This window comes from Leptopilina heterotoma, unplaced genomic scaffold (genome assembly GCF_015476425.1).
Source record: "Leptopilina heterotoma isolate Lh14 unplaced genomic scaffold, ASM1547642v1 Lhet_18, whole genome shotgun sequence".
NCBI classification, from domain to species: domain Eukaryota; kingdom Metazoa; phylum Arthropoda; class Insecta; order Hymenoptera; family Figitidae; genus Leptopilina; species Leptopilina heterotoma.
The window spans coordinates 3,285,460-3,300,160 of record NW_025110896.1 but is presented as its reverse complement, the minus strand read 5'-3'; the positions used below and the strand labels follow the sequence as shown (position 1 = coordinate 3,300,160).

The 14,701-nt window shown below is 31.7% G+C and overlaps 2 protein-coding genes across 2 annotated transcripts; both read left to right on the top strand.

The window, feature by feature from the left end:
• The first annotated feature begins 602 nt into the window (after positions 1–602).
• On the top strand, positions 603–9,661 carry LOC122499956. The gene is made up of 7 exons (XM_043608562.1): positions 603–610; positions 773–927; positions 3,701–3,856; positions 3,938–4,519; positions 4,643–7,594; positions 7,974–8,377; positions 8,420–9,661. The coding sequence occupies exons 1-7, from the start codon at positions 603–605 to the stop codon at positions 9,659–9,661; spliced, it is 5,499 nt and encodes a 1,832-aa protein (XP_043464497.1).
• Positions 9,662–13,568: 3,907 nt separating this feature from the next.
• Positions 13,569–13,982, top strand: LOC122499955 (protein lin-28 homolog B-like). Its single transcript, XM_043608561.1, has one exon. The coding sequence runs from the start codon at positions 13,569–13,571 to the stop codon at positions 13,980–13,982; it is 414 nt and encodes a 137-aa protein (XP_043464496.1).
• Positions 13,983–14,701: the final 719 nt, after the last annotated feature.

Here is a 14,701-nt window from a genome sequence, read left to right as displayed (position 1 = left end):
CATTTACTATTTTTTTTCTACATCTGTAAAGTTAATGTTAGTTCAAGGGTAAGATAAAAAAATTAAAAATAAAGGCCGGATTTGGGACATTTTTTTAAAGATAATTAATTTCAATTAAAAAAAAAATAAAAAACCATAATAAGTAGCAAGAAAGTTGAAAAAAATAATTAAAAAAAGCTAAAAACCATTTAGAGGTGTGGATTATAAAAATTTAATATATTCTTAAATACGTATACGTCTATACTTTATTTTCATTGGTACATATAGAGTTTAAGTTTAAATCTGGCGCCTGCATCTTTGCTCGCTTGACTCCAGTATTATGTTTGTTTCCGGTGTCTTGTCGATGTCCGTTTTTCTTTAGCGCACTTCCTCCCCGTTTTATAACGAAAAGCGTCTTAGCGACGAACGAGTGTGTTCTTACGAATATTAAATAAACCTTAATTATCTACTTTAAATAAAAGCCGTGTTCTTATTTAATGCTCCCACAATAACTAAAAGTCAATAGGTTATGGTTCCCAGTACCAATCCACCGCGTAAAACCGCGTTTTAATTTTGTGGGAGTCGTGAAAACGTTGAACGAAAAAAAAATATAGAGTTCAAAAATGGCAACGTGAGTGCCTTGTGCTACGAACAAAGAAACACGTTAGTTTGTGAAAGTGATAAACTTGAATTTTAGTGAAGGTGAATATTGTTTCCCGTTTTATTTTCTTTCTGTGGAAAAGTTGGATACTGCGATAAGGATTTTGGATTTGTCTAAGTTTCAACATTCAAGAACGACGCTGAGTGGCACGAGTGTACTCGCCAAAATAGTGGAACGAATGCGGAATGCCTTGCTTGTGGAAATGACGAACGGTTTGTTAATAACAGCCAAAATAAATGGAGAATGCTTTGAGATTGGATTCTCAACTAGCGAATCAGCTGTTTTAAGTACGTAATTTAATGGCCATTTATTATTATTTTATTCTTTCTATTAACGAGTGTATAACGATGTTTCCTTACGATTTTTCTTCTAAATATAAACTAATATGTTTAAATCATATTAAATAACTAGCTAGTTGAATTTAAAAGAAATTAATTTCATACTTTGGCGTCGAAAAATTTCTATAGATAATTGATTTAGAAATGGTTTTCTCTTTTTCACGAGGAACAAGCTATAATAATGCATTTTCAGTATATTAAGACACACGAAACCGTTGTTAGAGTTGTTTATATCTGAAAAATTGTGTGCATTTAAGACGTATTTATACCCCTATACAATTGTCCACGTGGATATTGCAAATTAAAAAAATAAGTTTTTTTTACTCCTGTATGTTAAAAAATAAAAAAGATTATTTTTGAACATATTTCAAAGCAAGAATGTCAGTAAAGTAAGGGAAATGTCAGGAAAAAATTTTGTCAGGGAAATTAAGAAAATTGTGACTTTTTTCGACTCATTTAAAATAATTGCGACAAAATACCACAATTTTTAGTAAAAAAAAGTACAAGTTATTTTGATTTTTATAATGTGAAAAATAACTATAATTAGGGTGGCCGCTGGACCGGGAAACCGGGAAATGACAATGAATTTTGAACTTGACCGGGATTTTGGATTTTTTTTTAAAAACACACATTATTTTGTGAGAAAAAATAAAAATATTTATTTCAAGACTAAGGTATTAACTATATTTCATTAAAAAAGATTGAACGATCTTCTATAAAATCTATTTATATTTTGTCAGAGAATTTTATAAAAAGTACTATAAAAATATTCAATTTCTAGAATTTATAAGAAAATTATGAATTTGGCTGTCCAACGTAACAGATTTAGAAAAAGAAAATATTAAATTTAATTTTAAATTCTTTCTATTTCTAACAATAATTAAACAAAATATAATTTTAATTAAACTTGTCAAAAAAATTTCAATGAGAAAAAATTTCACATCCTATAGAATAGTTGAAAATAAATCAATTTAAAAATTTTTTTGCAATAATATTATAACAAAACAAATAAGAATTATTAAAAATTTGAACTAATTAGAACAAAAGTGATACGAAATTTATAAAAATTAATTTTAGAATAATAAATAATGTATATAAAAATAAATAAAATTTCTTTTTTTAGAAAATAAATTTTTTAAAAATCGTATTTTGCATTACTATCAATTAGTTTTTTTTGCAATTATTGATAAGCAAACTTTTCTATATTTTAGAATGTTAAATTAATAATTATTATAGATTGAATTTTAAAAAATTTCAAATTTAAGTTTTAGAAAAGTTGAATTTTAAAAGATTTTAATTAAAAATTCTGAATAAGTCAGTTTTTAAAAATATTTTTATTCACATTTTTTTCAAATTAGTTATGTTTTTAAATATGTACCTAATATTTAATTGAAAAATTTTTAAATTATTCAAAATTTCATGAAATTGTCTTGTAAACAAGTGGATTTTAGAAATATTTTAGTTATTTCTAGAATATAATTGAATTGAAATTTTGAAAATAATTGTTAATAAGTTACAGTAGCAATTCTTAAAAATTATTCAAATTTAAAGGATTTAAAATTTGAATTTTTTTTAAATTTGAATACCTAGTATATGGAAAAATAATGGATAATAATTAAATATTTATTTCAAAAAATCTATTTAAGTTCAAAATTATTTTTAGAGTAAACTAAAATATTTTTAGGTTTTAGGAAAAAGTCAAAGTTTTGTCTAAAAATCAGGAAATTCTTTCAATCTTTCATGGAATAATTTATTTTCAGAGTTATTATTTATGACCGGGAAAAATAATTTATGACCGGGAAATAACCGTGAATTTTTTTTTACAAAAAAATGGCCACCCTGTATAAACAAATCTTTTTGAATAGTTGAAATTTTGTAAAATTTAATTGAAAATAATTAATTTATTTTAAGTCTTTCATTACAATTTTTGTAGAATAAAAAATCTTTAAAGGTAAATTTAAAAATGAAAATTAATGAAAATTAGCTTCTAATTTTTTAAAATTCAATATTCTCAATTACATATTTTCAAAAATTCAAATATATACAAAAAAATAACATTTTAAAATTATTTTTAACATTTTAGAGGAAACAATCATGTTAAAAATTTTTAATTAAAATTTATCAATCAAATTCAAAAATAATTTTAAAATATAACAGAATTTTAGAAGAACTTTCGGAAAATTATTTAAATTAATTGATTCAAAGACGAAGGTTTAGTTGCCCAGTAAAAAAAAGTATTGGAAAAGAGCGAATAGTATTGGCGGTGAGTTTCTGCCAATATGTTTTCGCGTGAAAACCGTATTGGCAGAAACTCACCGACAATACTATTCGCTCTCTTCCAATACTTTTTTTTACTGGGTGGAAATTGTAGAAAATAATTGAATTCAGGAAGGGTTATAATTGTCATTTTAAAAAATAATTAAAATCATAAATGTTACTCATTTTCCGTAAACATTCATATTTTCCTGTAAAAAGAATTTTGTCAGGGAAATTAATTTTAATATCAGTAAATTGTCAGGGAAATTGATAAACTGAAACTTATGATCATTCTGATTAAGCTTAAGATATCTTTTTTGGAAATATCTTTGATTATATGTCCACGTCGACATTTGCTTTAACACCCCCCCTCCCCTTCGTGGACAAACGTGGACTTTTGATTCACCCCCCGCCCCCCCAAATGTGTCTACGTGGTTTATGGACGGCCCCATATTTTTGTTTAAAGGTCGAAATGCATTAAAAGATGAATGGGATATTTTAAAAGCAGAAATTGACAGTTTAGAGCAGAAGCAGAAACCAAGCAGCGGCGACGCCAGTAACCATTTCAAAATGTCAGATTCAGAGAACGATTTTAACGAGATAAATAAAGACAACGAAGATAGTGAAGATAACGAGGATACTGATCTGACAACGAATCATTTATAACAAGAAAACGAGTTGAGAGAAACTCCAAAACCCATAGACTACAGTCTAGTGAGTTCAGCCGAAGGGAGATTGAAAGACGACGTTAATGAAGGTGAACAAAAATTATTTTACACAATATTCTCTTCTGATCCTGTAAAAACGAAAACGATAAATTATAACGATGGTACGAAAGTTGTCGTCGACGACAAAAATAAAATAATGAATTTTCCTTTGGTAAGTGTGTCACCAATTGCAGGTGAAAGCGGTTCCGGACGAAGCAGGGATCAGAAGACAGTTTCAAACAACGAAATGAAGAAAACGGTTTCGAACGAGAATAAAAGGTCATTTGTTTCCAATAATATGAATCGAGTGTGGACTAACGAAACAACGAAGTACGAGCGTTTTAATATGCAAGACCTTTATGCCAAATACGACGAGAAATTTAATAAGCAGTTACACACTATGGAACAAATGATGACAGCCACGATGACCATGCAAACAACAATGCAAGAAAGTCTAAAATTGTGGTTTAAACAGCGCGAGATGGATGAGAATAAAGCTAAGAGAGCAAAAATTTCTTCAGATGTAATGCTTTCCTCTGATCAAAAATTACCGTTAACGACAGTTCATAAAACTTTAGGTATAGACCAGTTCCCTTCAAATAACGAAAATCAGATTTTATCTTAAAAAACGATTTCACTCGAAAAAACGATTTTATCTCAAAAAACGATTTCACCCGAAAAAACGATTATACCCGAAAAAGCGACTTTACCCGAACAAATTACGACTGTTAATTTATCTGCCTCTTCTTATCGAGAACAAAACGAACCACAATTTATCGCAAATCGTGTAAAAGAAGCGTTAAAAATTGAATTAATTGGAAAAGAGAATCACACGAAGCATGATTATAAATTAGAGCCCCGAGTTAAATATGATCATTTTCTTAAATTTCTAACCTCCGAACTCCGAACAATAGACTTGTTGTACGTTATTGATAAATCTATCCATGCTCCGGAAGGCATTAATGATAATTTAAAAGAGAAACACAGATTTAAACTCCGCGACATTTTAATTAATAGAATCGACAAAACCTATCATAATAGAATCCTCCAAATTAAAGATCCGATCGAAATGCTTGAAAAAATCAAAGAAATAAAACGATGTAAAGTCAATGTAACGAGCGTAAGTATCCGAAAACAATTATATGCTATCCAATATAACACAAACCGTGAAACCGCGAATAATTTCTTGGATAGATTCGAAGAAATTGTACACAATTACGAAACCATTTCAGGGTCAGCTCCTCTTGCTGATGACGAAAAGCAAGATGCGCTTTATAACGCTATAATGAACCAATTGCCAGAAGTCCAATACGTTGAATTTATCACGAAAAACCAAACTGGTAAAGGTCTAACTTACGATCTTCTAAAATCCTTTATTATGCAAGCAGAAGCTAATCGTCTACAATCAGCAACAGGAAATCACCCTGGATCTAAACACATCCCAATTGCATCCGCTTCCTTCACTAATTCGAATAAGAGGTCAAATGAAATTTGTTTTGAGTGTGCAGACAGTGGGCATATGAAGAACGAATGTCCGCGTAAAGGTCAAGGACTAAGAAAATGTTATGAATGTGAACAATTTACGACTCATATTGCCGCCGAATGTCCACAAAGAATAGATAAAGAGAGGAAAGGTTATAATAAAAACAGTAGAGAAAAGCATTACAAAAATAATAATAATTACGAAAATCGATTTCACGCGAGCAATAAACGATCATTTAATACTAAAGACTCTCGAAATAAATCAAGCTTCAATTCGAAACCATCTCGTGATGGAAAACCGAAACAATTTAAGAGAAACGACAATAATCCGCAAAGAGAAAATAAGTCACGACAAAATCGGTCTCGTGCAGGAAATAACGAAAGTTCGAAGGTTCGTCAGACTGAGAAAGGTAAGTACAAAAATTCTGTTTCTAGTAAGATAAAATCAAATCCTGAAATTCAAAATCGGAAACACTTGTCGGCATGTTTTTTACAAAATTCGAAACTTAAAGATGTTAATATTAACGAATATAATAAAAACTACGTATCTTTTATTGTCGATTCAGGAGTAACTGAACACTTGACGAATTCTAAAGACGTTTTCAGTTCTCTTGAAGAGACAAAATCAAGTATAATTAAGTGTGCAAACAAAAATAACGAAGCTGATTTGGTTGCTGAGGGTCGAGGCACAATAAATGTTGTTTCAAACTCAGACAACAAGAAATCGCTGGTATTAAACAACACTATTTATACAGATTTTCTCTCTGAAAATTTACTTTCGCTAAGAAAATTCGCCGATGCTGGTCTGTCAACACATCTGGATAACGAGTGTATTAAAATTTATGATCCAAAAACGAAAGAAGTGTTTGCTTCAGGAAATTATAACAAACCTTATTGGACTATGGAATTTCAGGTAGATAAGAAAAATGAAAGTAAACGAGTAGAACCTTCAAAGGTATTTCTTTTTGATACAAGTGTAGTTGATCAAAGCAAAACAAAAATTGATGATAAGAGTACGACTGAACTAAATGAAACGATGGTTAATAACGATAATAAAAACGATTTATTTTTAATTGACGAAAGTAACAAAACGAATAATGAGACAGACGACAAATTAGAGTCTTTTAAATTAAATTTAAATTCCCCTGTCGATAATGAGTGTAAAAAGACTGAAAAAGAAACTGTTACGAGTGATCGCTATGTTTTTACAGATTTCGATACACATTTGACAAGCAGAAAAATAACAAATTTGGATGAACTTCCATCCATAGACTTGTTAGAAGACGATTTTATTTCTAATAAAACATTTACCGATTCTGTAAAAGCAAATAAAGCTATGCTTTGGCACGTAAGAATGGGCCATGCATCTGTCGATTATTTGCGTAAACTGCAAAGCTTGTGGAAAGAAAATAAAGATATACAAGGTGTAGTTTTTGACGAAAGTATCAGAGAATGCGAAATTTGTGCACTAACAAAATTAGCAAAATTACCGTTTCGAACTCAACGAAGCAGAGCAGTAAGACCGCTGCAAATAATACACTCTGATGTCATGGGTAAGATTTCTCCATCTACCCACCCTTTTGGCTATCAGTACATTTCTGTATTTATAGACGATTATTCAAGAATGGCTCTAGCGTATCCTATGAAAACAAAGGATGCTACAGGTCATTGCTTAGAACGTTTCATTATGTCTGCGCGAAACTTGTTAGGAACAAATGAGAAAATTTGCTACTTACGTACGGATCAAGGTACTGAGTATATGGGAGGCTATACCCAAGAGGTATTAATTCGCGAAGGAATTGAAAATCAACCTGCCTGTCCAGATACTCCTCAACACAACGGAACTTCTGAAAGGTTTAATCAAACAATTCAAAAGAAAATAATATCCATTATGTTCGATTCTAAACTTCCTCAAACGATGTGGGATCTAGCTCTAGGAGCAGCTGTATATGTTTATAATCGGACTCCTCATCGGTCAAACGATTTCCAGGCACCTCTTGAGATTTTTGCACCAAACTTACGATATGATATAAATCAGATTAAACGATTTGGGTGTTTGGCGTATTGGACGATTCAAAGAAAACCAGACTCGAAATTTTCTGCAAGGGCAATAAGAGGAGTATTGGTTGGATACACCAGCTCTGGATACATTTTTCTAAATCCTGAATCAGGTAAGTTTTTCGAATCGAGAAACGTAAGATTCAATGAAAAAATGGTCTATGGCGACAAATATGGAAAAGATTCCATTTGAGGCTGGCCTGATACAGAAACTCCACCCCCAAAAAACGAGTGGTTTTTAAAATTCGAAGAAGATGAGGTAGCAAAACGAACAAACGATTGTGAGTTTTCAGCTTCGGAGGGTTCTCCCTCCGAAACGAAAACGTGGAAGACCACGGAAGCGACATTTGGAAACGGAGGGAGAAAATATAAGGGAGACAAATAAACGACAGAAAACTGAACCACAAACTGTTAGAGAACCATACAACACTCGAAGCCGTAAAGTCGTTGATACGAGTTTTGTAAATTTCTTAAATGTCACTCCTGTTTCAGAATTTTACGAGTTTCCTTCTTTAGAAGAAGAATTTCTGAGCATGAAAGACAATGCAAGTGACGAAACTTTGTTCTACTTACATGCAAAAATAAACAATGATCCTCTAACGTTTAAACAAGCTTTAGAGTCGAAACACAAAAACGAATGGCTTCAAGCAATAGACGAAGAGTTAAATTCTTTGAACAAGAATGATGTTTGGACTCTGATAGATCGACCTAAACTTGGCAAAAATGGCAAGAAACCCAATATAATTGATTCAAAGTGGGTATTTAAACAAAAAGAGGACGGCAGCAGTGTCACCAAATTCAAAGCAAGATTAGTCATACGAGGGTTCAAGGATACAAATTTGTATGACTTAAAAGAAACGTATGCTCCCGTTTCCAGACTAACTCTTGTTCGATCTGTATTAGCAATGATTAACTTCTACGATTTGGAAGTTTGACAGCTCGATGTAAAGACTGATTTCCTTAACGGAATAATTGAAGACGAAGTTTACATGGAAATTCCTGAAGGAATGGAAGTGTCAGACAAAACACGACGGACAAAAGTGTGTAAGATTCTCAGAGCTCTTTATGGACTGAGGATTAGTCCTAAGCGATGGAATGAAAAATTCACCGAAGTCGCGAATTCTATGGGACTGACAAATGATCAATATGATCCTTGTCTGTTCACATACAATTTTGGTGAAACAAAGGTTGTCATGCTAATTTATGTCGATGACATATTATTGGCAAGCAACAATAAAAAATTGCTGAATAAGATGAAAGTTAAATTGATGAAAGCCTTTGAAATGACTGATCTGGGAGAACCAAAATGTTTCTTAGGTATGAATATACAAAGAAACAGAGAAACAAGAGTGATGATGATTAATCAGGAAAAATTCATTGACAAAATTCTGATTAAATTTGGCTTTGAAAACGAATTTCCACAAAACACTCCCATGATCACACGTCAAGTGGCAAATCACGAAAGACGAAAACGAGAAAACGATAATGAAGACATTGACGAAATCACATTAAATATTCCATACAGAGAGGCTGTTGGTAGTTTATTGTATTTAGCTGGTGCTACTCGTCCAGACATTGCTTTTGCTGTGAACGTACTCAGTAGACATCAAATCGACCCAACAGAAAACGAATGGAATATGGTCAAACGAGTATTTAAATACTTAAAAGGAACGAAAACTCTCGGATTAAATTATCTCGGGAAACAAAATGGTCTGTTAGCGTATTCGGATGCCAGTTTCGCTGACTGCAAATCGTCTGTTTCCACTTGTGGTTATATTATAAAACTTTATGGAGACACAATTTCGTGGCGAGTAACAAAGCAAAAATATGTTGCTTTATCTACTTGCCAGGCCGAATACGTAGCAATGAGTCAGACTTGTCAGGAACTTATTGCAATCAATAAGTCTCTTATACGATTGAATAACGAAAGTTTACTTCCAGCTACTTTACGATGTGACAACAAAGCAGCAGCGATCTGTGCTCAAACAAGTGGAGGTAACAGATTAAGGCATATGACAGAAGTTCATATGGATTATGTCCAAGAATGTGTCAAATATAATCGAGTGATTATTGAGTGGGTTCCTTCCAAAAAGCAAATAGCTGATATTATGACGAAACCTCTGAGTTATGAATTGCACACTATCCTAAGAGACAAGATGTTGAATAACGATGATTCTTGATTTCTTTTTAAAAGAAAGACGACTGTTTTCAAATTAATTACAAGAATGATTTTATAATTTTAAGTTTGTATGAATTTATGAATTAAATTGTTTTTCTTCTGATTCTAGGAAACCAATAACTGGAAGTCTGTTCGGATTAACACGAATTAATTTAAATTTCTTTAACCATTTTATGTCATCTATAAAGCTTTGTTAATTAAAATACTTATTCACTTTTCATTAATACTACGAGTTTGTTTATTTTACTACAAATGTACTATTTTGTCACGATTCGAAAATTACAATTAAGTTCCATGTGATATTAAAAATTGTAATAGAGTCAATCTCGGGAGGGAGTATAGAGTTTAAGTTTAAATCTGGCGCCTGCATCTTTGCTCGCTTGACTCCAGTATTATGTTTGTTTCCGGTGTCTTGTCAATGTCCGTTTTTCTTTAGCGCACTTCCTCCCCGTTTTATAACGAAAGGCGTCTTAGCGACGAACGAGTGTGTTCTTACGAATATTAAATAAACCTTAATTATCTACTTTAAATAAAAGCCGTGTTCTTATTTAATGCTCCCACAATAACTAAAAGTCAATAGTACAATTTATAAAATATAAGCATTAAAATAATTTAAACAAAGCTAACGTTAAATACGTTAAACGTTTAATATGGCTAATTTAATTATAAACATATTTTAGAAACTATTTATACACTTATTATATCGAAAACACAGTTTTATCTAACAATATAAAATTTAGTATATTGTATATAATAACTATACATATATAATTATGTATCATACCTTCCAATTTGCTTTTTAATATTATAATTTTCTTTCCTTGAAGAATTTATAATATCGACCAACTTCATTTTTCTCGGTGAACATTCACCTTCAGCCGAAAGTCCTAACACCATATTTATTTTTCTTTTCCTTTGCATCAAATTGTTATTTTTTAGTGTAAATAAAAGCGTTTCATTCACAGTTTCCGATTCCTGAAATAAAGAATTCTGTTATATTTTTCGTATATGCAATAACAAAATTTTTATTCATATATGCTACTAAAAAAATAATTATATTATAATATTTTTCAAAAAGACGTGTTTTGCATATTTTAAGAAAAAGTTGAAAAATACAATATGCAAAAATTAATTTAAAAGATTTTTTAATAATAATTGATTTTTACAATCTAATTACATGAAAAAATATATAATTTTATTACATTATATTTGGACATAAATAATAATTTTGAATTTGCAAAAGATATTTTAATAAAATAAATTTATTTGACCTTTAGTAGTTTGCAGTATAAATTAATGTTTCTTTTTCATAAGTATTTATTGAACTTCTATATATATTGATATATACATATATATATTGATTAACCGAAATCCTCTTCCAGTTTTGTAGAAACATTGTTCTTCAAAATGTTTATGACAAATAAAAACATTTTTGGAGACGATTTCTTCGTAATCCAAAGGATTTAATATTTGACTTTGTCATACATGAATCCACTTTTTACCAATTATTTTATTTTTTGGAAAATAATGTGCAGACACTTTATTTTTTCCATTATTTCGCCCTTCACATCCACGCACTTTGCACGAATGCACACTTAAATATTGCATCTTTTTAGAAATTCAAATAAAATAAAATTTGTTTATAATAATTTAAACAAACTGATAAGCAGTCAACTGCTTCTAACAGCCGATGACAGTTTTAGAGTAATTTCAAATATGAAAACATTGACATGCGCGCCTCTACAGTCTCAACAGGGTGAACTAAAATCATTCACCCTAATCTATAGGCGAGTCGACCAAGCCTGGGCTCTCTGTTAGGATTTTAGCATCAAAGAATTTATGGAAAAAGTATATGAAAAGTTTCGAGCATTAATCCTAACAGATTTCTCTCCGTGTAAAGAAGACGAGAAAAAATGGTCTTGAGAGCTCATTGGTACTTTAAGAAATTCTTTTTTCTGCTTCATTCGTTTTTTTCTCCGTGAATATTTTTTTCCGTGGCGCATGCCCTTCAAGCTAAACATTTTACAAAACTCTTGAATAAGAACGTCCAACCGATCATTTGTGAATTCCACAGAAGTTTTTTTGAGTTTTCGAGAAACGCAGTCATCATATATTACTATTAATATATACTAAACTCCTCTCCGTATCCGCTATTCCAAAATTACTTTCGTAAAATGTACTAAATTAATTTTTTCCGTGTATTGTCGATTTTGCGTATTTTCAAAATTTAGGGGGGGGGGTGGTTTTAAAAATTTAAAACCTGTTGTTTTTTTATCTTCAAGGTGCCCTGAACAATTCTTATCTGAATAACTTCCAAGAAGAACCAGAGATACAACATTTCTAAATTGAAGACAAATAATTTCTTATAACAACTTCTATTAATTATTTATAATTTTTGACTCAACGTAATAGTACGTGACAGTTCCATAGAGATGGCAGCATTAATATTGTTTCGAAATGAAAGATGCTTAAAAAAGTTTTTTTTTCATTAATTTTGAAGGCGAATTTAGAAAAACCATTAGATTTTTCATAAAAAATGAGTGTGATTACATTTTTGACAAATATTTTACATTTCAAACGAATCTGTTGAATTTTGGAAAAAATATCCATTCTCATTATCACTTGTAATAACTGCACAACAGGTACATTTTTTATAATAAAACACTTTATTAAAGTAAAGTATACACTAAATGTGGACAACCAAGGCAGTTTTTTAAAGCTTAATCTTCATAGAATTAGTATTGAAAAATTTGCTTTGTTTTGTATAAAGGTCTATTAATTATTGTGACAAAGTGATTTGTCACTGGCGATTATAAATTGTGATTTTATTGTAGCGCCCTATATAGTTTCGCCCCTGCGATAAAAATGGACGTTTCCGTTCGATATTTGAATTATTCATTATTATTATTTGGAAAAATTGTTTAATTTTGAATTCTTTCTTACGAAAATTTATTTTGTTTATAGTAATTAATATCTAGTTTAAAGATTATTTTATATGCTAACGAGTATTATTAATTGTTTCTAATTTTGGTTTGTGTGTTGATTTTTCATTTCCGTTTTGAGTCAACATGTGCTTGCTGTATGAAAAAGGCCGAGAGAGTGCGTATAACGCCGTGTTAGAGAGCAGACGTATATTGAGAGAGTATAGAGAGTAACGAACGGCGTGTATTTCGATAGTAAAATTTTGAGAAATTCATTATTACGAACAATTCGCGTCTGTCGTTGACTTTTGTATATTGAGTAAAGAGAGAGTTTGTGTAGTGTTAAGAAGACTATTTTGTGTGGCGATTAGCCTTTAAATTTGGGATATTTTTTTTGGATTATTATTTGATTGAGAGAAAGGACAGTGAGTGACGCCTTTCCAAAATCTCACAAGTTTGTCATCGAAATTAAGTGTGAGTTTAACGAGGAGAACCAGCGTACCATTTCAATAAATTGTGTTTGGATTAACCAGCGTTCAATTTATTAACCTATTCCTTTCAACATCGGTGAGTCCATTTATAGAAGTATTATTTAAAATTTGTGTTTCACGCCATGTGCTTTCAGTGGCGTTCTCAATACAATCTCACCCGAATTATTAGAGTCTCATTATTATTTTAGTTGTCTAATTTTTATTTAAGTAATAAATTATTTTGTTATTTTCGTAATTTGGTAAATAAGTAAAATAACTGGCGCTCAACTGAGAATTTATTTAGAGTAAATTTATTTGTGAGAGACATAAGAAAATTAATTGTTGATTAGACTGAAAGTCCAGTCAACGAAGAGTGTGAAAAAGAGAGAAATGAAAAAGAAGAAGAGTAAAAAGAAGAACAAAGAAAAAAGTGAATGCACTTAAAACACAAGCACCAACTGCGCCAAGTGTTTTAAATCCACCTCAGCCTTCAGCACCAGCGTTCGCTCCTGTTATGATGGGAACGAATCAGACACCACCTCAACAGCAGAATCAGCCAACGTTGAGAAACGGTCAGAACATTGGAGCAAATCCAAAGGGTTTTGTGGGAGCTTGCTTCCATTGTCAAGGTGTTGGCCACAAGGCTTCTGAGTGTCGGTTTCGTGTTTGTCATTTTTGCAAAGAACAAGGACACTATGCAAATCAGTGTCCTTTGAAGCAAAAATGTCAAGTTTGTGGTACACCGGGAGTCGTGTTCGCGAATTGTCCTAATTGTATTCAATTAAGACAATATCAGATTGCTTTGGGAAACGAGCGTGCGGGGGGACAGAACTGTCCTGCTCCCCCACCACTACACCGGGGCAACCAGCATGGACACCACGACCAGCGTAAAAGTGGAGAAATTTGTGAATGCACATGTACCAGCGTGTAGAAGTCAGAGTAAAGGGGATTCACTCTCAGTGCAAGTAGGAGAGAAAGGTGTCATGACAACCAGCGTACAGAGTGGAGTGGATCCACTTTCAGTCTCGAGCGAAGGTGTTTCGAAGAGAGAAACATTTATGAGTAAGGCGAGCTCACTCCCAGAAAAAGAGAAAGGAGTAGAGGAGAAGGAAAAATTGAGTGAGACGAACTTACTCACAAGCATGAGTAGAAGAGGAGAGGTGTTAGCCAGCGTACCGAATGGAGGGGATCTATTTAACCAATTTTTGTCAAGAGAAAGTAAGAAGGTTAGAAATTTAGAAAATAAATTGAGTTTAGAGAAAAAAGCGTTTCTCAATTATGGTCGCCATCCAAAACTAGTCAAGAGTCTTCGGCGAGTTGTAGAATATCTAACTTCAGTTGTGAGAATTGATCCAGCGTTTTGGACTGATCGTATGAAACGATTAGATGGACTTCGAGATATGGATGCAAGAGTTGTCAATCAAGAGAGGACCAAACAAGCAGCGTATGACAATCGAGGAAGGAAAAATGTCACATTTAATATTGGAGACTTGGTGCTTTGGAGGACTCACAAATTGTCCAGCGGTATTCGTAAATTTGCAACGAAACTGGCTCCAAAATTCGAAGGTCCTTTCAAAATTGTTCAAATATTATCTCCTACCGTCTATGTGTTAGGCACGAATGATAATAGGCGAATTCCCAAGGTGCACG